The following is a 20,305-nucleotide window of genomic DNA, read 5'->3' on the forward strand; positions in this document are numbered from 1 at the left end:
GAAAATTAACTACTCAGTTTTTAAACAGACTCCAGTTACTGTGATACCTATATTGGAAAATGTGTGAAGATGAGAACAGTAAGCTAAATGGTCTTGCAAATGAATTTAGTTTGGTAAGAGGAAACAAAACTATAATTTTCCTTCATTGCTGTTAATCCTATGGTTTTTGTTGTGTTGTTTTTCTGTTTTTTAACAGAGGACCCAAGATTTGAGGATGGCCATGGGGTTGGTTATGTTGGTGTGATGTGGCTGTGTAGTAATAGGGTGTAAGGTTTGGGTAAAAGAGAAACCCGTGAATCTCCAGTGAGAGCTGCATATTGCTTTCTTCAGTACAGAGAGGTAATTTTTTTGTAATGCAGACACTGCAGATGTTAGATTTGGTAATGAAAATTACCAAATTTAAATGAGAAATTAGAATTATAGTGTTCTTTTTGCATTGAGGTGGCCCATAGCAAATGCAGTAAGATGATAGATAGCCTTTCACAATGTTTAAAGGTTAAGCTAAATCTTCCCCATGCTTGATTTCTACCACAGGTAGAAACTTTTTGACTTGCCTAACTTATTAAATAATTTATTTTGCATATTTTTTGGCATTGCAACGTGCACCTGATGCTTTAGCTGGTACCTCAGGTGTAACTGGTAACCCAAATACTGCAGATGAAAGTTTCAAATAAATTTTTCACAGTTTTGAACAGGTGCAGTATTTTTTTTATTGCTGTGGTATTTTCTGCAACACTCCCACAGCCATAAACTGCAAGTTCTAATGAAGTGTTACAGTTCTGAACAACGAGCTTAAAATGTAGATGACTTTTGGATGGCAAAGTGGTTGAGCTCTGTCCTTGTGTTGCAGCAGAGATTTGCACATATCTGCTAATGAGTGTGTGATTCATGGCATTCTCCCTATGACAGAAAAGCTTTCAAAAGCTGATTGCTTTGTGGTTTCTTTAACAGCTCCAATATTTAAAGAGCTGAAGGCTTTTTCTTTTTAAGCCTTAACTTAAAAGTGCATCTTTAACAATATCTCATGCCTGTGAATCACAGTGTACAAGAATATTAGGTGTATGTTGGGTGCCCTTTGAAGTTGAGTAACTGATAACATCTTATTCTGGTTTTGGCTTTGGGAATAATTCTATTCCCCTGGCAAACTGTGGTGGCATTTCAAGTATTTTTGTAGACTTTTGTCTTAACATAAGAATCAGTCTGTGAAGCCTCTGTGAGGTAGGGGAAGAGTCTCCTGAGTTCAATTCTGCACTCTGGGTACTGAGGAAAAAAATAAAGCCTTTTTACAGTTGGTTTCTGTGTAGCTGCAACTGAACTGGATCCCTCAAGCCTGTTTAATCATCTCAAAGCTGAGCTGCATCTTGTTGCTGGATTGCCTGCTGCATGCACAGGTGAAACAGTATTCGGGTAAACTTGTGAACAACCTGCCTCTCCCACAAGAGAACTGCAGTCAAGAGTACCTGAAATAATATTCACTGCAGCTCTGGAGAGGTATGTGATTGATGGTTCAGATCCATGTTCCTGTTACAGTGGAGTAATGAAACAGAGGCTTAAGCTCCTGAGCATTCAGTTATAAATCTGAAAAAAACCGATCTTGCTTCATTTTCTGAGATACAGCTTTGAAAATTCAGACTTGTGGGGGCCTGAATATATATTGTATTGTAAGATCTGTGTGTGTCAATGTGGGGGCCTGAATATATGTTGTATTGTGGGATCTGTGTGGGTCCAAGATGCTCCAAACGAGCTGCAGCTGCAGGGTCCTTAGTTGGGCAGCAGCTGTAGCTTGTGAAGGTAACTGAAATAAATAGGGGTGGGTCAAGAGCCCAAGAGGAGCCCCTGAGAAGACAGGAAGGACTGTGCTGCAGAGAATGGAGAAGAGCCCCAGCAGAGAGGCAAGAACAACGCTGCAGCGAAGATTACAACACAGACTGTGGCTGGACAAATGCAGAGGCCCTGGTCCTTGAAGCCCCTGCACACTGCTGTATCCATGGGAGGCAGGCAGGACTCGCTCCCTCAGCAGGAGCTCTGCCACTCTGGAGAGTTGTCCCGGTGCCAGTCGCGGCTCCAGGCCTGAATGCCCCTTGAGATGAAGTGGTTTCGATTCTGTTGCTGCGTGCTTTGAACAGAGGCTGCATTGTGTGTGCCGTGCTCGGTGTCCTGAGGCCTGCAGCAGCCATTTCCCAGCTCCCACCTGCTCCTGCAGCTCCCAGGGCAGCCAGGGAAGGGCCGGGCTCCCGCTGATGGATGTTCTGTACCTGTTCAGTCACAGGCAAGTGGTGCAGGCTGGGCTCTGTGCTTGCCAGGCCTCCCCCAGCCCCTGCCCGTGGCCACCCGTGGGATGGGTGCTGTGCCTGGGGAGGGCTGGGGGGAGGGATGGAATGCATGGAGGTGGCCTCAGGAGCACCCCTGGCTGTGGAAGTGCCTTCCCACATACAGTGCTCTCCCCTTTCCCTGTGGATGAATGGTGGCAGCTTTCCCTGTTCAAGCAGGTGTGTTGGAGCTGCAGGGCTTCACACACCCATGGCAGCCACGTTCCCACCACTCCCATCACCACTTCTCACCAAAGATGCAATAGAACAGTGGAAGTCTGTGTGGAATCATCACAGACACCACACTGCAAGTTGAGAATCCTCCCCACTGTCCCCACATCCTCCTCCCTCTGTGGTCTTTGATATTCTCCATCACCAGTACTGTGTTCACTGTGTGGGTTAAATGCATTTGGGTGCTGTGGACATGCCTGGAATGTGGTTTGCCAAGCTCTTGTGTTGTAAGGGAATGTAGAATGTTGCTTTGCTTTGCTGCAGACTCTACCATGAGATTTGCATCTGGCAGATCGGCCACAAATGGCACAGAATAAACAAACAGTGCAGCTTCCTTGTGTCTGACGGAGCAAAGCCTGCACCATGCTCAGATTTCAGAAAACAAAAAAATAACCTAGAGAAGATATCACCTTTCTGTCCTTAAAAAACTCTTGGGACTACAGTAGAGCTAGTCAGTCAGGAGACAGATGAACAAGGGGTCTCTGGAGCCTGCCATGAGAACAAAGCACAAATTCAAGTGGGAATAGTTCCCTGTTGGATATGCAAGCTGATTCATCCAATAAACGGTGTTGGCACAGGAATTTCTGCTTCAGTTTCTTTTCAGTTCCTACAGTAAGTATTGCAGAGAAAACTCTGGTCTAAGCCACATATATGTACTCATGCAATCATCAAAGGAACCAGTGCTGAGTGTACTCTGAGTTCCTCTCTACCCCTGCACAAAAAATGACAGGCTTTGCCTTTCACTTCTTGAATAACTCCACTTTTAAATCTGACTCCTAAAACACAGGGCTGGGGTAGGCTGCTGTATGTAACTGCATCTTGTCTGAAAAGGTATGACAAGAGCCCTGGAGGAATTTTGCAGGAATTAGGAATGAAAATATAGAACCACCTGTGAGTCAAATATTGTTGAGGGTTATGTGTAAGCATCATTCTCTACTCTTGCTAAACAAATTCTAGTTGTGGGCTTACTGGTGTTTGAAGTTTCAGCTCAAGAGACAGACTCTGCCCATCTCCAGGGCAAGCTCTGAGGAGCAGGAGATGGGGCAGTAGCTCTGTAAGGCACTGGGTTTCCTGTCTGCTCACTGCCAGAGGTCACTGCTCAGAGCAGGTACAGGCTGTGAACCTTGTCAGGGGTGGTAAAAGTTTTGGGTTGAGCATGGTTGCATCTCAAAGTTGGGTACTGAGGGGTTTTTGTCTTTGCACACACTTGCAATCAGTTCTGGGAAAACTTTATCAGCAACCACAATGTGTTTTTGGAAGAGAAGTCCACTCTTGTAATTAGTGCAAGCTGAAAACTGCCAGGGAAATACGGGTTTGTCTTTTTTGTGCTTTGCATAGAGATCCTCTACAGCCCTTCAGCTCTTCACAGATGGCCACTTTGCAAGTCTCCCAGATTCTGCATGTTCTCTTTGGGACACCAAGGGTTGAATTTGACCAATGGAACTGGAAATGAGTTTTACCATAGACAATGATGGGAAATGCTAAATAACCTGGAACAAAGGGTGAGGGAAGCAGTCGATCTTTGTCACAAGTTTGGCACTCAAACCGAAGATTTTGGCTTCTGGGCCCCTGTTGTGAAATGGGGTTTAGCCTGACCCCGCCCTCCCTCACCTCCAGTGATGATAATGAAATGTTGGTGTCCAAATCAGTAGGCTGCTGCAGTGATGGACGCCAAAGAAACGCCCTGGAGTAAATGAATAATTCTATATTCTGCACAGGGCTTGGCTGGTGTTCAGTAAAGACATTCCCTGTGTGGCCCAGACACCGTGCCAATGAAGAGTGACTAGTTGCTCATTCAGCAATCACTCTCTTCAGTGCGTTGAATATATGGAACCCTAGGCAAAATAACTGGGGCTCATGTTATAACTCCAGTTCTGTAACTCATTTGGAGTAGGCATGAGTCAAGCTTGTACCAGCAATTCTAGTCCTGGCACATCCCAGTGCCAAGTACTGGATTTTACAAGCTGAACATCCTTAAGTTGTTCTGTTCTGAGGGGGTTTTATTTGCTTGTTTATGACTGAAGTTTATTTTACTACCTGTGTTGTGCATACATGATGTGAGAGACATCTATTTATGGATTGATGCAGAGAAAAAATACAGATGAATGTTTGAGGAAAAAACTGCAGGTGTAAACAACCACATCCTGCTTGGACCCTTCTTTAGAGGCATTTTCCCCAAAATTCCCAGGAATGATCTGCCAATTAACTGGAGAGGCAGGAGGGATCTGTAGTGTTACAGTGGCTTTTGGAGATGATGGCTATTTCTTGCAGTTTCTGCAAGACAAAGGTGGATTCAAGATTACCATGTGATTTTCCCAAAACATGCTATTGTAGAAATTTGTGTTTAAAAGATAAGTCAGCATGATCTGAGGAATTTCTTTTTTCTAACTGCAAGAACTATAAACAAATCTGTAAGTTATGAGGCAATAGTTGAGTCCATCACTAGATAATGTGTGGTCAGTTTGACCCTGCTGCCTTAATTTAGGAGGTCATTTTCAAACCACTATAAAAAAGGGCTTTGTGCTGCCTTAAAGGGATATGGGCAATCTCTAAGAAACGAGCATACTCACAGAGACAATCCCTTTGGCTCAGTTTTTGTTTGGTTGTTTCTTTTTTACTATCTGTGGTGCAGTAAATTAAAGCAAAAACAAGTCTGGACTTGGCACACCTCTGTAAATAAACTGCTGTGCGTAAATTGACAGTTCCTTTGCAACCAGGTTATTTGTAATAAAGTTTGTTATTCTCCCCACCAGAGAGCTTGTTTTGCCCAGTATTAAGAGAATGCTTATGGTAACACCTCCCACCTCTGTCTGCACTGCAGCAGTTACACAAAGCTCTCACAATTTCAACTGTGTCCTTTTAAAATCTCATTGTGTTGCCTGCTGGAAGAGATGACTTCAATATGTGAACTACAGATTAATACTTCACCTCTGCTTGTTTGCAGTGTGCAGCTCACCTTAACTGTATCGGTTCTGCCTCATTCCTCTCCTCCCACAGAGCTGCTGGGGCAGCGGGAGGTTTCAGTTCCTCCAAGAGCCGGTTTGTGGCGGTGGCTGGTTACAGCCGTCCCTTCCTGACCAAGGTAAAGAGCTTTGAAGGCTGCGTTTGGTGAACTGGAGTCTCCTTCATGCAGTGTCCTTTCCCACCTCCTGTTACAGATAATCTCTCACTGTCCTGTGTATCCAGCTCTCCAGGCAGAAACTGTGTCTGCCTGTGCAGCTGTGAGCACAGGGGACAGTTCAGAGCAAGGAGGTTGTTGGGCATCTGCAAAAGCACCTGAAAACACTGTCATGGCAATGCAGGCCCTGAAAACACTGTCATGGCAATGATCTGTTCATGCCTGATGTCAGTAGGGAAAACATATCAAACTTTTTAAAACAACTTCTCCTTACTGGTACAATTTCACTCTGGCCCAAACTAGCCTTAGACTACTACCTGTTTTCTCTTTGGTCACCAGCTAGGAGTGAATGGGCAGATGGGCAAGTCTCTAATTACTCGGCACCTGTGTCCTACTCACTTGACCAAGAGAGAGGATATTCAGGCAAGCAGTTTCATTCCTCTGGATGTTTTTTATACCAAACTGAAACCCCACCTTTCATATGTGATTCAATGAAGCAGCTTGAGGGACTAGCTTGAGGGACTGAAGATGGCCTCAGCTGAAAGATTTGCTTTGCTGATGGTGACATCATTAATAGAGAGAAGAGCAAAGTGGCCTAACTGTGGCCATGCCATGACCAACAACCACAGCCCTTGGTAACCAGGAATGTTGAACAAGAAGGCCAATACAGTGAAATCTTCCCCCACTTTCCTAAGGGCAGACTATTGCTGTAGAGGGAGAGAGGCCAGTGACTGGTTTTCCCAAGGACACAAGAAGGGAGACACCCATCTAGCTCGTGGATGTGGTGACAACATTGGGTGAATCAGAGTGTGCTGTACAGCTCGTGCATGCAGGAAAGTCGTGGTGACCCAGGGCATGGAGCAGTCTCAGCAGCCACGACTGCACTTGCCTGACCTTTGTTCCAGAACCAAAACATGAAGTGTCTTCTGATTCAGTAGGAAAAGGGACTACTTAACTCTTGCATTAGAGTACAGTTATTCAAGGAGCATTTTTTTCTCCCAACACTTGTTCCTCCACGTCTGTGGACTCACCAGAGTGACCAAGTCGTTGCTTTTCAACAGCTCTAGGAGTCAAGTTTTTATCAGTCACATCCAGCTCTGAATGTCCATGCACCACCTGTTTCCCTCACTCAGGGCCAGGGCTGGGCATCCCCAGCTGCACAGTCCCACCACAGACAGGGCAGCTGCCAAATGCCTTACTGGAACCTGAGGAAACAGCACTGTGAGTGCAGGTTTGAGTCCACGGGGCCTCGTTTCCTGTGGGAGGAATACGGGGAGACCTGCAGCTTGGGCTGTGAGGTCTGTATTTCTGTGACACGATCTGCCACGGAGAAATCCATCTCGGCGTGAAGGGCCTTTACCCTCTGTGCTGTTGGAGCTTGGCGCTGTGATGTGCTTCAGTTGAACCTTTCCTGGCTTGCAGAGGGTGCCCAGCACATGGAGCGGCAACAGGAGCTCCGTGCCCGCTCCTGCCCGTGGAACAGCCCAGCCCTGGGCGATTGCTGAGCCACTGGCGGCACCTGCCGGTATTCTGCAGAAAGTTCTGGGTATTGCTGATAAAAAAGCAGCAGCGGTTCAGAGCAGGACACACACGACCTCAGGTACACAATGCAGTGATGAGGGTTAACGAGCTTCTCCCTGCTTGCTGTGGGAAAAATCCCTAACCACAAAAGAAAATCCCTCCAGGAAGGTACATAATATATCCAAAACTCCCTGTTTTCTAGGAAACTCCCTCCAGATATTTGGGCAGCATGTATCAATATAGCTGTAATAATTTGCACAAGATGAGCCCACATTCAGGATCCACCTAAATGCTATTTATTTCCTGCACTGGAAGCGGTGGGATTTCTCTGGTTACACTGTGTTCTGGAATAATATTTCCCTCTGTAAATTTTACTGCTTCTTCATGTCAACTGAGGTTTAGGCTGTTGCCGTGGTGTATTTTTGTCTTAAATAATTACTGCTTGTGGTGGTACTGCCAGGTGCCTTCAGCATTTCCAAATCAAAGCAAAAGAACAGCTTGGTCCTGAGGGCCCCGTGGATGGACGGGACTGGGGGATGGTGGCATAGGTTAGCAGAGCACTAAGAGGTGGTGTGATAATGTACACTGAAAATTTTTACTTTTTTTCATAAATCCCTAGGATGTTACCTTCCAATTCAGTATTTGTGCCAGCTAGTTGATATTCAGTTTTGTTTCCCATAGGGGTAAGGTGGGGATTTTTTCCTTTTTTGTAGTTTCTTGTTCCCACTAAGATATTCAGAGAGCATTTACCAATTTTCAACCACATTTGACAGAAAGCTATTAACTTCTGACAATTTAAGATGTGGTTTTACAGAAGAAAAAGACCCTATTACTGCGATTATTGAGGGGAAAGGCTGGCAAGTTCCCTGCTTGATAGACCCCAGGTCATCCACGCTAGGCAGGAATGAGGAGAGGCATTGCAAATGAGAGTCATTAGTACTGCTTCTCCCAGAACTACTTGTTCTATCTCAAGATCTTGTATCTTTTATTGAGAGTTGCTTCCCTCCCACTAAATCCACAACATTCATAGCATTTGCCAAGAAAAAGTCATGCCCCGCTGTCCTGACCATTCCTGTACTCTGTACACTGCAGCGTGGCAGGCGTTATTAAGGGTTGGATAAAACTGTGAGTGAGGCACTCTGTGCAGCATCTGTGCTACAAGAAGATGAAGATCTCTTGTCTCGCTGCAGGACTCTCCTCAGGAGGGGTGTAGCAAGATGCCAGTTCAGTAGCTGTCCCTCCTCCTTGTGCTAGATCTCCCAAGCCTCTCCTTTAGGTTTGCTGTGAACAAGCAGGATTTCCAGCCAGATGTCTGTCTGATTTACACCCACGTAAATCAGGGCTGACTCTGTGTCTCTCCTATCTTCAAGCTGTCCTGGTGTGTTACAGACCTGCTGTGCTGCACCTGTGCTGACAGCAGCATGCAGGGCAGGAGGGTGCAGACATCCCTGAGCCAGGAAAGTGTGGGCTAGTACAGCTCTCTGGTGCAAAGCTGCACATCATGGCTCAGCCTGCGTTTGCTTGGAATCAGGCCCAAGCTAATAAACCCAACCAGATTGCTTCCAGACCCAAGCTGGCCCAGGAGGAGCCAGTGCAAATGTCACTATGCTGTGGTGCTTGCTCTGAGCTAGCTTAATTATCTCTGTGGGCACGGGCCAGCTCCTGCACCTGTGGGGCAGGCAGGGAATGAGGCACATCCATAGACTGAAGCGCTGAATGCGGCTGGAACTGTATCACCAGAGAAATGTCTTGGCCAGGTTGTACCCACCTCCAACACATCTCCTGCTTCCCAGTCCCTGTCCTTGGCAAGGCTGTGCTCTCTCCTGCTGCTCCGCTGTGACATGCTGCAGTGGCTGTGGCTTTCGCACACTAGCTGTTTATAGGGCACTGCCAGCAGTTCAGTGGCAGCTTGCCTTGTGGATGTGCAGTGCCGGGGCAGCCGCACGCCTGAGCACACTGCCTGGGGACAGGCACAAGGATCCTCGACGACCGCGGGCAAAGGGAAAGGGCCCGGGCCCATGGCAGCGGGGCCGCGGGAGGGAAAATCACGGACCGCTCGGGAGGCAAGTGGGCAACTGCAGGGACTCTCCGCACCGGGCGGGCACCAGGAAGGTGCAGACCCAGGGCACGCCTATTGTCAGGCTGACCTTGGCCCACTAGCCCCCGCAAGTACGGGCTATCCGCCGCGTTCCTTGACGCGCAGCCGGACCGGGCCCGCGGGCGTACCCCGCTGCCAAACCCCGAGGGGCGGCCCCGGCGGCACAGCCCTCCCCCTGCCCGCCCCGGCTGGCCCCGCCGCCGCGCCAGGGTAATGGCCCGGGCCGCCTGCGCTCTGGCAGCCGGCCCTGCGGCGGGGGAGTGGGGCTGAGCCCGTGCGCCCGGCGCGGCGGCGGGAGCCGGCGGGCAGCGCGTCCCCCCGGCGGCCCCTCCCAGGTAGGAGCGCGGGGGCGCGGCTGTCACCGCGCCCGGCCGGGCTCTCCCCCCTCCCTCCTTCCCTCGGGGACCGGTGACTCGGGGGCCGCGGCCAGCCCGGCGGTGGCGAACCCGCTTTGCCACCGCGTCCGTGGTTGCCGGGGCGGCCGCTGTTCGGATGCCTCAGCTGAAAGGCACCGGCCGCCAAACAACCCGCCCGTGTGCCGGGTCCCCTCCCCGCCCCTCCCGGCCGCGCTCGCCTTCCCGGGAGCGGCTACGAGCAGCCCGGCAGTGTTGCCTAGAGAGGGAGCGAAGCCGACGCGCGGCATCGGCCGCCCCGTCTCTCACGGACGAGCCGCCGCCGGGGTCCGAGCGCCCCGAGTCTTCCCCCGTCCGGCCGGTGTGTGTGAGACAGCGGGCGGGGACCGCGGCGTGAGGGCGGCGGGCTGCGGCGTGAGCTTTGCGGGGTGAGCTTTGCGGGGTGAGCTTTGCGGGCTGCGCCGCCTCACGCGCGGCGGTTACCGGCCGTTGGCAGCGCGGGGCTGAGGCGGGAGGCGGCGGCACGGAGGGCACCGGGCTGAGGCGGGGGCTGCGGCGGCGGGTCCGCCCGCGCTGACAGCCCGTGTGCCCTCGGTGCAGGAGAGCGGCGGGGGCCCGGGCAGCAGCAGCCGCAAGCGGACATGCACTGTGAGCTCGCCGCGGCTCAGAAAGGCAGCGCCCGCGTCGAGGTGAGCGACAAATGCCAGGGAGCGTCTCAGAAGGATCTGCCGCGGGTGGCTCGTCCCGGCGCTGGTAAAGCTCACTTGAATCCTCAGATGTCCTTTAAAGTGTCTGTCAGTAACGGCGGTGACCACACGGAGCCTCAGCAGAGCCCCCCTGAGATGTCAGCACCTCTGCTAGATTTCATCCCCAAACGACCCAGCATATTTGAGAGGATTCCGATTCTGCCCAGGGCGCAGGAGCTGCGATGCGCTAGAGGCTCGAAAGATTATTTCCAGCAGCAGAAACATCAAAGCGTGAAGGGTGAGTTTGAAAATGCATGAACTAAACACTGCCATCACCAAAAGCCTATTCACTACACAAATAAAAACGTAACAAGCTTTTTTTCCCCCTCCCTCCTCCCTTTCTGGTCTTTAGTGTATTTCCTAACTTGTTTATTTAACTTAAGCTTTAAAACTTTTTTTTTCCTGAGCACCTTGGTGGGACAGGATGAACCAGACTGTACTTTTCCAGCGTGAAGCTGAGTGTCTCTCAATAGTATTTAAAAAATAGTATTTAAAAAAATCTTGAGACCAGCATCTTATTTAGTTGTTGTAAGCCGGTGCTGCTCATGCAGTCACTTCTCAAAGGTGGTTTTGGGCTTGGTGTTGAAGGCTGGGCTGGTCTGTCCTGCGCCAGAGAGTTCGTGTGGGGTGTTTGTTTGTGAGCGTGCCTGGCTGACAATAAATGCCTGGTTCTTATTCAGCAGTTTCACCACGGTTGCTTGGATTTTATAGTTTGTATTTCACGGAGGTGTTTCAAATGCTGGATTCAGGCGGTGAATCCTCAGACTTGGGAGCTCCTGGTGCCCGAAAGGTCAAATTCTGCTAGTTAGCAAATGCCTGATTTTCAGCTCTCCATCGTTAAAGAAAGTGGCACTGAAGTAGGGTTAGGAGTTGCTTACTAAAAATCTGTTCATTACACTTTTCAGCTAGAACTGGTTAACTCAGCTGAAATTCGTTAATCAAAATTCAGTTTTAAAATAATCCCTCTGTCCCTGGATGGGCTCAGAGAGAATTGGAGCATTTCTTTACGCTACAAAGTCGCTTGCAGAGACATAGGTACACCTAAGGTGATTAACATTAAGATAATGTTTTCTGTAAAGTTAAAAGGTAATTCCCTTTTTTCTTTTCTTATCAGTCTATTCACATTCTTTATTTTAGATATGTAAGTGCAGTTATCTTGTCGCTGTAAGATTGTTCTCACTGGGATTTTTTCCAGTTCTGTCCATTCTTCTGAAAATCAAAAGTAGGCTGCGTGCCCTTGGAGTAGTGACATTTTCTTTTGTGAGCTTGTTACCTAGGGTGATGGCACCTTTCACTGCCACGGAGTTATGTTAATGAACACCTCGATCTGTGCTAGGTCTGTCCTGCAGCCTCGAGGATGTGTTTGTTCATCACCACTGAATACAGACAGAGTGGAGCAGCAGGTTATAAATTACCTTTTTTATTTTTCTGTTTGTTAATGCTGCAATTCTTCTCTCCTGATTTAAAAAAAAAAAAAAAAAAGAGGTTGTTAATGTTTGGCAGGAGTGAAATGAAGGTCTGTTACACAGGCTCCTGTTTGGAGGGGGGAGAAGGAGGATTCACATAGTAATAAAGGGAGAGCTACAAGCTCTTGTACCGTGCCTGTGGAAGGGACTCAAAGGCTGTTGCAGTCCCTTGTGGTCCCACGGGTGAGGTTGGTGCCACTTGACAGGGTTTGTACTAGCTTAAAACCCTGCCCGTGCATTCCCCTGTCCAGGAAAACTGTTGAAATACTTTTAAAATATTTTTTTCCTTTGAGCTGTTTAGCCCTCTTTTCATACATATCCCTCTCGTTTTTGAAGAGGGCAGGAATTTAGGGAGGGAAAGAGGAAGAATTAAACTTTGCACTCACTTGGGATTTTTACAGTAGATGTAGGTGGGCATGGGAGAAGGTTCCTACTTCATCTTTCCTGACTGATCAATTTCCCATTTTCACCACTGGGGGAAAAAAAGTGTTTTACATTTTGTTGCTGTTTTTCTTTAGCATGTTTTCTGTCCAGGGTGTTACCTTGTGGTTGCTTCAGTGTATGGGTGACTTGAGTCATGGGAGTAAGTAGGTGTCCATGGGCAGGAGAGGGCTCATTTAACTGAGCAGGAGGATTTGATGGATAATGTTGGATTTTTCCAAAGATGGCAACACTGAGTTTTTTGGCTGGCTTCCTGTTGTTTGTTGGGGTTTTTTGTTTGGTTTGATTTTGCCTTCCCCCCCCCCCCCCAAGAAGACTTTTTCAGGAGGAGTTAGGGAAAGTAAAACTTGAAGTAAAATTCTAAGTCTGATTTAAAATGTGTGGGATGTGCTGCTCCTTCTGAACCTGGACAGTGTCAGCAAGTGCTTTAATGTCCACAGGGGTGTTCTGGAGTGCTCACTGTGCTCCAGCTCACAAATCAGTGTATCTAAAGCGGGCTGTGCTGCAGACAGCAGAGCTGCTGCTCTTTCAAGGAGCTGTGCAAACCATCTCCCACCAACCCTGGCTCTCTGAGGAAGATAAAGGACTGGGAGAGCACGTGGATGTGATATACCAAGATAAAGCTAAGATGTGGAAGTGAGGCAGATACTCAGATTTACCCAGTGCAAGGTTTTGGGAAGGAAACTGATGACAGCTTGATTTCAGAGCATTGTGCCGTGCGTCTCCTGTTCTGCAGCCCCAGAGTGCCATGTACCCAGTAATTCCCTCTGCAGTCTGGGTTAGATTACAGAATGTGCCTCCTGGTTTTGGTTTGTCCACAGCTGAAAGCTGCAAGTAGGGAGTGCAAAAGATGCTCTCTAACAAGAGCAAAACTGATTTTTATAGTTGCCTGTAAGGTCTTTTTTTTCCTAAATAAGTCTTACTTTTTAATTTTTTTTTCCCAAAAAGAATGAATCAAAATGATACACTGCTCTACTAATAAAAAGGGCAGCTTTGAAGTAATCACAATGGGGAAGAAGTATCCTGCTGTTGCAGTGTCTCTGTGGTGTTACTGTGCTGCTTCACAGTGTTTAAGTTATGATCCTACAAAATGCTTCCGTGCCTGAGCGAGTCTTTTGGACTTTCTGAAGAGCCAAACAAAAACTTGAGGGGTTGTGGTGAGGATTATTTCTGGGAATTGGATCATTGGGGTCTAAACTTTTCAGGATGGAGCTGTTGGTTGTTTGCTGAAAATAACACTATTTAGGAATTGTGCTTCATACTTTGTTGTGTTTGGGAGCTGTTTAAAATAAATGCCCAGCTCTCACCCAGCCAACCCCTTCTGATGTGGCTGGCTATGATAAGCACCACGCTTTTCTTGGTCATTGATTTCCCTGTGTGTAGCAAGGCAGAGTATTTGCATACAGACACTGCTTTTTAGAGGCATTTGACATAGAATGACTGTACCATAAGGCATGAAGTCCATTTTACAGTGTTTTCCTGGGATTCTGTGGGTTTGGTTCCACATTGTTGAATTTCATGCTACGGTATTACAGTTTTGAAAGTAACACAGCAAAATACTTATTGTCTACAGGGAAGAAGCTTTTGGGAAGGTTTTAGTGGTGACAAAAGAGTAATCTATAAAGATGCCAAATATCTCAGTTTCTAAATGACATTGATTATGGCTGTTACCAGGAAACACTTCTCCTTTTCATTCTTTTCCAGTTTTGTTCAGTGTACCTAATTCATGACTCAGTAGAAATGACGAGATTTATCCTGTTAGCTGTGCCACTGGGAAATCATCCAAATGGCCCGGACCTTTGCAGCAGCCACTTCAGATATTAACTTACAGTGGGCAAAACAATAAGCTGGTCGAGTTGCAGTAGTTGGATGTTTCCTTGTTGAGAGTATGTTTTATTCAGACAAGGAGAAAATGGCTTGCATTTTTTTTTTGTTTGTTGTTAACTGTAGCTGCTTTCAGCAAACACACAAGCAATGTATTGAAATGTATTAATTTCCTTCTACTGTTGAGAAGGAGGGGTAAATCTTGCCATTTAATCCCCCTGTGACTGTTTCCTTGGTTGTCAGGACTGTCCTTGTGAAAGTAACAGCTTATGCTGTTTGGATCTTAAGCAGAAGTGTATACTTTGGTTTTTATGAATTATTAGGTGAATTGACTGGTCTTGGGCCTGATTAACATTTTCTTTCTTACACCTTATCTGAGTTCACCTGAATTATCCCACTGGAGCAAGTGTGACTGCCTAGAGCTGATAAATATGTTATGGGCTGATAAGGAGACAGGGACAGGTGCACGGTGATCTCTAAACTCTGAGTTTTAGGTAGAGCTGCTGTAGTAATTATTTCTTATTTTCGCTCTAGTTCTCTTGCTGCATTTGAACTCTGCTACAGAAAGGAATTGAAAGGTTGGTCTGAACAGAATGTGCAGTTACAGAGCTATATTTTTATTTCATGGTCTCTTTTTTTTGCCTAATTTTGTTTTGTAAGGGGAGAAAGGAGAAGAAACTGCAAATTGGAGAATGCGTTCATAAATTCATTTGGAATAAATTGTGACTGTCCTCTCCTCCCTTAAACTGCCTATAATGCTTACTTGTCTTGAATAGGCAAATAACTTGCAGTTACTTGCTGCTGAAGGAAGTTCTCTTAATGATTTGTGTTGCAAAATCAGTCACTGACTTGAAGATGGGACTTTCATGGATTTAATTTAAAATAATTTAATTGTATCTAATCATTAAATCCATTGTAATTTAAGAATCATTAGTGGAGAGTATTTAGCAAATACAAACCAGGAAATCTAATGATCAACCAGTCATGTAAAGGCATTCAGTACTTGTAAAAGAAAATAAACTCTTTTCTGCTTCATGACAAAAACTACAGCTACTGGAAAAGCTGAAGGGAATAAATGTTGTATCTGTTTTAATTTTGTGCAGAGTTACATGGAATAACAGATAATGTCAGATTACTCTCAACAAGGAAATAAGTCCAATAATTGGAAGAAATTTTTTTATTTGATTTTGAGTTTTGTTTGAAGGAATAGAAGTTAAAAATAAGAAATTACTTATTCTGTCTTTAAAATGTTACAATAATGGAGGTCATTATATGCTGGGCTAAGTGGAGTGAGAAGAAAAATATCCTTTTTTCTTTTATAGTAGGAAAAAAATTAAAGTCTACATCTTGCAAGTGGTTAGGTATGTACATTACTGTTCCTGTGATCAGTCTCATCAACTACAAAGTTTTGGACATAGACCAATTTAAATTATCATTTAGATATAACTGAATTAATTATTTGTATCTTAAGAGTTCAACCCTGTATACACATAAGATGTTAAATGTATGCTGAGAATCTGTAGTATACTTGAGATTATATTCTGGGAGGGCTACAAGATTCTTTTTTGTGAAATGGCTAAATTTAAAGTGAATGTCTTTTAGGACACTGTACTGCTTCATTACAGTAAAATGGTTTGGTTTTTTTGTTGAGTAAGGAGGACAGAATTTTACCCTAAATTATTAATATCAGTAGGAGTCTTGCCACTAACTTTAGCTGGGTCAGTATTTCAATCCTAATATTATAGGAGTTCTTTTTCCTGTGTACAGGGAAAAGCTTGTAGAACAAATAACAAGTTTCTATTAAATCCATCTGTAAGCTAGGAAGTGGAATAACGTATGGATTATGAGAGAACTCTGTAGTACCATGAATAAAATTCCCATGCTCAGTACCGTAATTACCATTATTCTAGAAATTCTGCTGTTTAGTGATCTTAGAACTGTTGAAGATGTTGATGGCAGGGTATTTGGAGAGGGAAAATAGACGCAAACCACTCCATTTTGCACTCCAGATTTCTATCATTGTATGTCAACAAGCTTGAACCAGGCGTGCAATCTAGTAATCATTTCACAGTGCCTGAAACGGCTTTTAATAGTCTGGGGTTTGTTTGCTCTTTTTTTTCCTCCGCCACCCAACGCTGTTTCCCAGCACATTGCTGTAATTCAGAATACCGGGTTCCACAGCAAGGGCAGCGCTCGCTGGCCGTGGCACAGCTTGATCTTGCCCCACGGATGTGCAAACAATAGCAGAAGTGCGTGTTTGGGAATATGGCCCAGCTGTTATCTTCGGCCGGAGCAGGGAGCGTTGCGGTGACACGGGAGGCCCGGTCCGAACCACTCGGGCCGTTTTATTGCCTGCAAATGGGGCGTGTAGAGAAAGGCGAGGGCCGGTCCCTCCGTTCCGATAACATCGGTGCGCAGCGGCGCGGCGCTGCCTTCTGCACAGCCTTTGAAGAATGGAGGCAAAGAGTTCCCCTTTCTCCTTCCCCTCCTGTTCCATTTCTGGCACTCTGTATGTGAAATCTTGGTAGGGACCTGAACTTTCTGTTCTGAGAATCTGTGCTTCACCGGTTACCTGGAACAAGGACTTCTTTTTTTTTTTTATTTTTATTACAGTCATTAGCTTGACTATATGAAATGATTGTTAATCATTATTTGTAGGCAGAGGACTGCTTGTAAAACAGATGAGACATTTCCAGAGCTGCAGAACTAAATTGTTCCAAGTTCTATATTTTAGGTTAAGGCTTTGAGTGTTACAAGGTTGATCCCAAAGTGCTGAGGTTTGAGCATTACAAGGTTGATCCCAACTCAAAGTGCTTCACATCTTTTTATTTAAAGCAACTGTTTTACTTTAACTCTAATAATTATGTTTGACTTCTCCATCATTATGCTTGAATGTATATGTGGTTATCTTGCCGAATGGATTGGTAAAGGAGCACTGCAATTGAATTTACGGCACCAAATTTGTTCTAAGGGTTAAATGAATGCAAGCCATCATAAACTACACTTAATTCTGGCATTTATGTGTGTGATAAGAGGGCTTTGTGAGAGCTATAGAGTTGTTAGTTGTTTTACAATGAGGAGAAAGCAAATTCATTCTTCCATGTTGTTTGCATATTAGCCAGAGGGAAAAATGACACTAAGGCGACATCATCAAATACAGTAAAAAACTAACTTTTTAATACAGATGTCCATTGTTGTTTTAAGTGCTTAGGGGGTTGGTGGTTTGGTTTATTTTGGAACTTGCTGAACTATATGAAGTGTGTCTCCAGGGGCCTGGTATTTTAATACCTTGTAGAAGGTTGTATAACAGTAGATGATGTATTTTGCCTGCCTTCCAGTGCTGTAAATAAATTACATGTTCTGGCTTGGGAGAACGTATGTGAGGTGTAAATCAAAGGCTAATATAAGAGGAAAAATACCAATTAGTGATGTCTTCCAACAGGTTAAAGTTTCTTTACTCATTTATATATACAATCAAGAGATATAAGAGCAGTAATATGTATAAAAATGTTAACATGAGGCTCTTCCCTAGAAGGGGTAGAGGGTCTAGGATTATTTAAAATAAGTGCTGTGATTCAGTGCTTTTTCACAATTTGCTATGGTTAAGTCACTTAAATACTGAAGTCAACAATCCCCTAGGCAAAGAAAGATAATATAATTTTAAGTGTATTGTTAAAATTGAAATTTGATAGCTTCCACTCTCTAATCCTGTCTAAGTCTTGGTTGTATTAAAAGGAAAATAGATACATGTGTCAGTTTTGGAGCATAATCTTTCTTTTGAGTTTAAAGGATGATAAATGTGCTTCAGACAAGCAACACAGCAGTTTATTGGTATGAATGTTTTGCTAAATACTACATGCTTAACGCAATCCCCATTCCTTTATAATAAGTTTAAATATTAATTCTTTGGAATGCTAGATGCCTAAAGCTAGATAGAAATGCTGTGCAGTTTCAGATATCTAGGAGTGGGCTTGTGAAACAGGATATTTAACTGGGAGAGATGAGTAGCACATTTCAGAGTTATTAGGGCAGAACAACAATGCAAGAGGATGACTTAAAAAGTTACAAAATTGTTTTCTGTGCGTGAGGCTTAAATACCTTAGAGTTATTTATTTGAACCACAAGAGCAGATTTCCTATCTATGTAGGTTCTAGATTGCATTTTTTATTATTATTTTGTTTAACTTTTTAGCCTCCTGCCCCTCTGTAAAGCAGCTGGCTTTGATTTAACCTGAATCCTTCCCAGAGAGGGAGTGCTCAGTCACGATGACTGCGAGTTGTGCTCTTGGATGGAACATCTCTGGAGTGACTGAAGAGAGAAGAATAAATAGCACAGGAACTGCAGAAGGACTCCCTTCACTCTACGTCAGCACTTAGTGTTCCCTACGTAAGTCCTGCCTGCTCCCAGCCCCATCTGTGCTGGACAGAGAAGACAGAGTTAAAGTGAGAACAGATAAAAGAGGACATTGCTGCTTTATGACCCAGTATTTTCTGGGAAAATCCCAGAAAGGATTTAGCAGAAGGTTTCATAACTCTTGCTTTGCCTCGCTGCTCCTACTGGAATTGCAGGGCGTTGACTTCAGGAAGAGGCCAGTATTGAATATTTTTGAAAATTCTTCCATACTCCTTTTAGACACAGAAGATCCAAGTGTTAAATACTCTCCTGAGAAAAAAGAGTGCAAACACTTGTAGCCCAGGAGCTCAGGTGCCAAGATCAGTTAGCACAGCACATTCACCTTCAATTTTTCTTGTGTTCAAGATTGGGTATAGGTGTAAAGCTGGTGTGATCAGCCATTGTATGTGAAACAGGCAAAAGTGGTGAAGGATTGTGCCAGCAGCCAGCATGGCCAAGTATATAAATATTTTGGATGAACAGAACAAGGGTGCTTGTACTCTGTTCTAGACTATACTGTTTGTATCATTTTGGGGCAATGCTGTGTACTGGTCATGGTATTTCTACAGCAAGAGCATTAGCAGAGCATGGTGTAGAGGAGGACAAGGCAGTTTTGGAACCAGAAACAGGACAGTTGTTTGGGCAAACTCAGGGCCAGGTTAATTTTCTGTGCTGAGAGACAGAGTTTGTTAGTTCAGGTGCAGAGTTGGGATGGTGTGGCTGTGCTCTGTTTGAGGTGTGATGTGGTGCTGGGGCAGGACGTGGCATTGCAGCGTGGGGCTGTATCAGCCCTGGATGGTGTTTGCTGGAGTGTGTGCACGGACTGGCTTTCTCTCCTGGCTGCATGAAAGTCCTGGTGTTTGCCCGTGGTGGTGAGTGGTGAGCATGAGTGGTGAAAAGTGCAAAATCCATCTTTGTTATCAGTGGGAGAGTAAGGTTTTTAACACAGCATTTTAGTTGGGCTTGTTGCTGCTTAGCATCTGGATTGTGCTGCCTGTTGCAGAATTAATGCAGAGGAGCAAAATCTCCCATTTATTTTAGTGCTTGATGTGCTGAGGTGAGGGAAAGAAGGCTACATTAAGGGATCAGTGTTTGACATATAAAAAAGTACGTGGTGGAAGGAAAATTTCTGCTCCCCACCCCCCCAGTCTTCTGGGTTGCTCTTGCCTCCCAGCAGATGGCAAAATCTCTTAGAGTGCGTTGTTCTTGAGGCAGAAGTCACCCAATGGACTGTGTGTTCCCTGGCCTTTGAGGTGCAGGTGGCTACTGCAAGGTTCCCAGGATCCTCATCACTCTGGCAGAACAGATTTTGCATGCAGCTGAGACTTGAACAAGAAAAAGCAGCACTAAATTCCTTCTTTCTGGATATCTGATTGTTGTAATGTTCAGTTTCCTTGAAGTTATCAGTGCTGGTTTATGTTCAACTGAAACTGAGCTGGCCTGATCCATTGTCCCTAGCTCTGGTGCAAATCTGAAGTGATGCCATTTTAAATCCAAGAGTAGATAAAAAGGAGGCAGACTTGAGCTCTGGAGGGCTTATGCATAAAAAATTGTCGTCCAAGGATGGACTCAGTTCACTTGGCAAAAGAAAAAGACATCTCACGCTTTTAATCTGAACAGTTTGCTTCTTATTTTTCCTCCTGCCAACTTACCACAAATCTGCTTTTATTCCTTTTCTTTGAGTTCTTGAGTTATTCAAGGTTTACTGACTTCATAGTTTTGTGGGGATAAGCTACAGACAGTGATGGTTCTTGCAGAACAAAGATCCCCATGCATTTCAGCGTCTCCCTGATTTGGATGGATATG

The 20,305-nt window shown here is 45.4% G+C and overlaps 1 protein-coding gene across 4 annotated transcripts in view; it reads left to right on the top strand.

Annotated features, from left to right (window-relative positions):
- The first annotated feature begins 9,452 nt into the window (after positions 1–9,452).
- GLIS1 (GLIS family zinc finger 1) overlaps positions 9,453–20,305 on the top strand; it is a 178,305-nt gene continuing 167,452 nt past the window's right edge. Inside the window, exons 1-2 of one of the 4 annotated variants that reach the window (XM_074545769.1) lie at positions 9,453–9,612; positions 10,231–10,614. In XM_074545769.1, coding sequence (XP_074401870.1) covers positions 10,272–10,614 — 343 coding nt within the window. In that variant the 5' untranslated portion in view covers positions 9,453–9,612; positions 10,231–10,271. The other 3 variants (XM_074545772.1, XM_074545771.1, XM_074545770.1) reach the window with 3 other exon arrangements.

The sequence above is a fragment of the Zonotrichia albicollis genome, chromosome 8 (genome assembly GCF_047830755.1).
Source record: "Zonotrichia albicollis isolate bZonAlb1 chromosome 8, bZonAlb1.hap1, whole genome shotgun sequence".
Taxonomy (NCBI): Eukaryota; Metazoa; Chordata; class Aves; order Passeriformes; family Passerellidae; genus Zonotrichia; species Zonotrichia albicollis.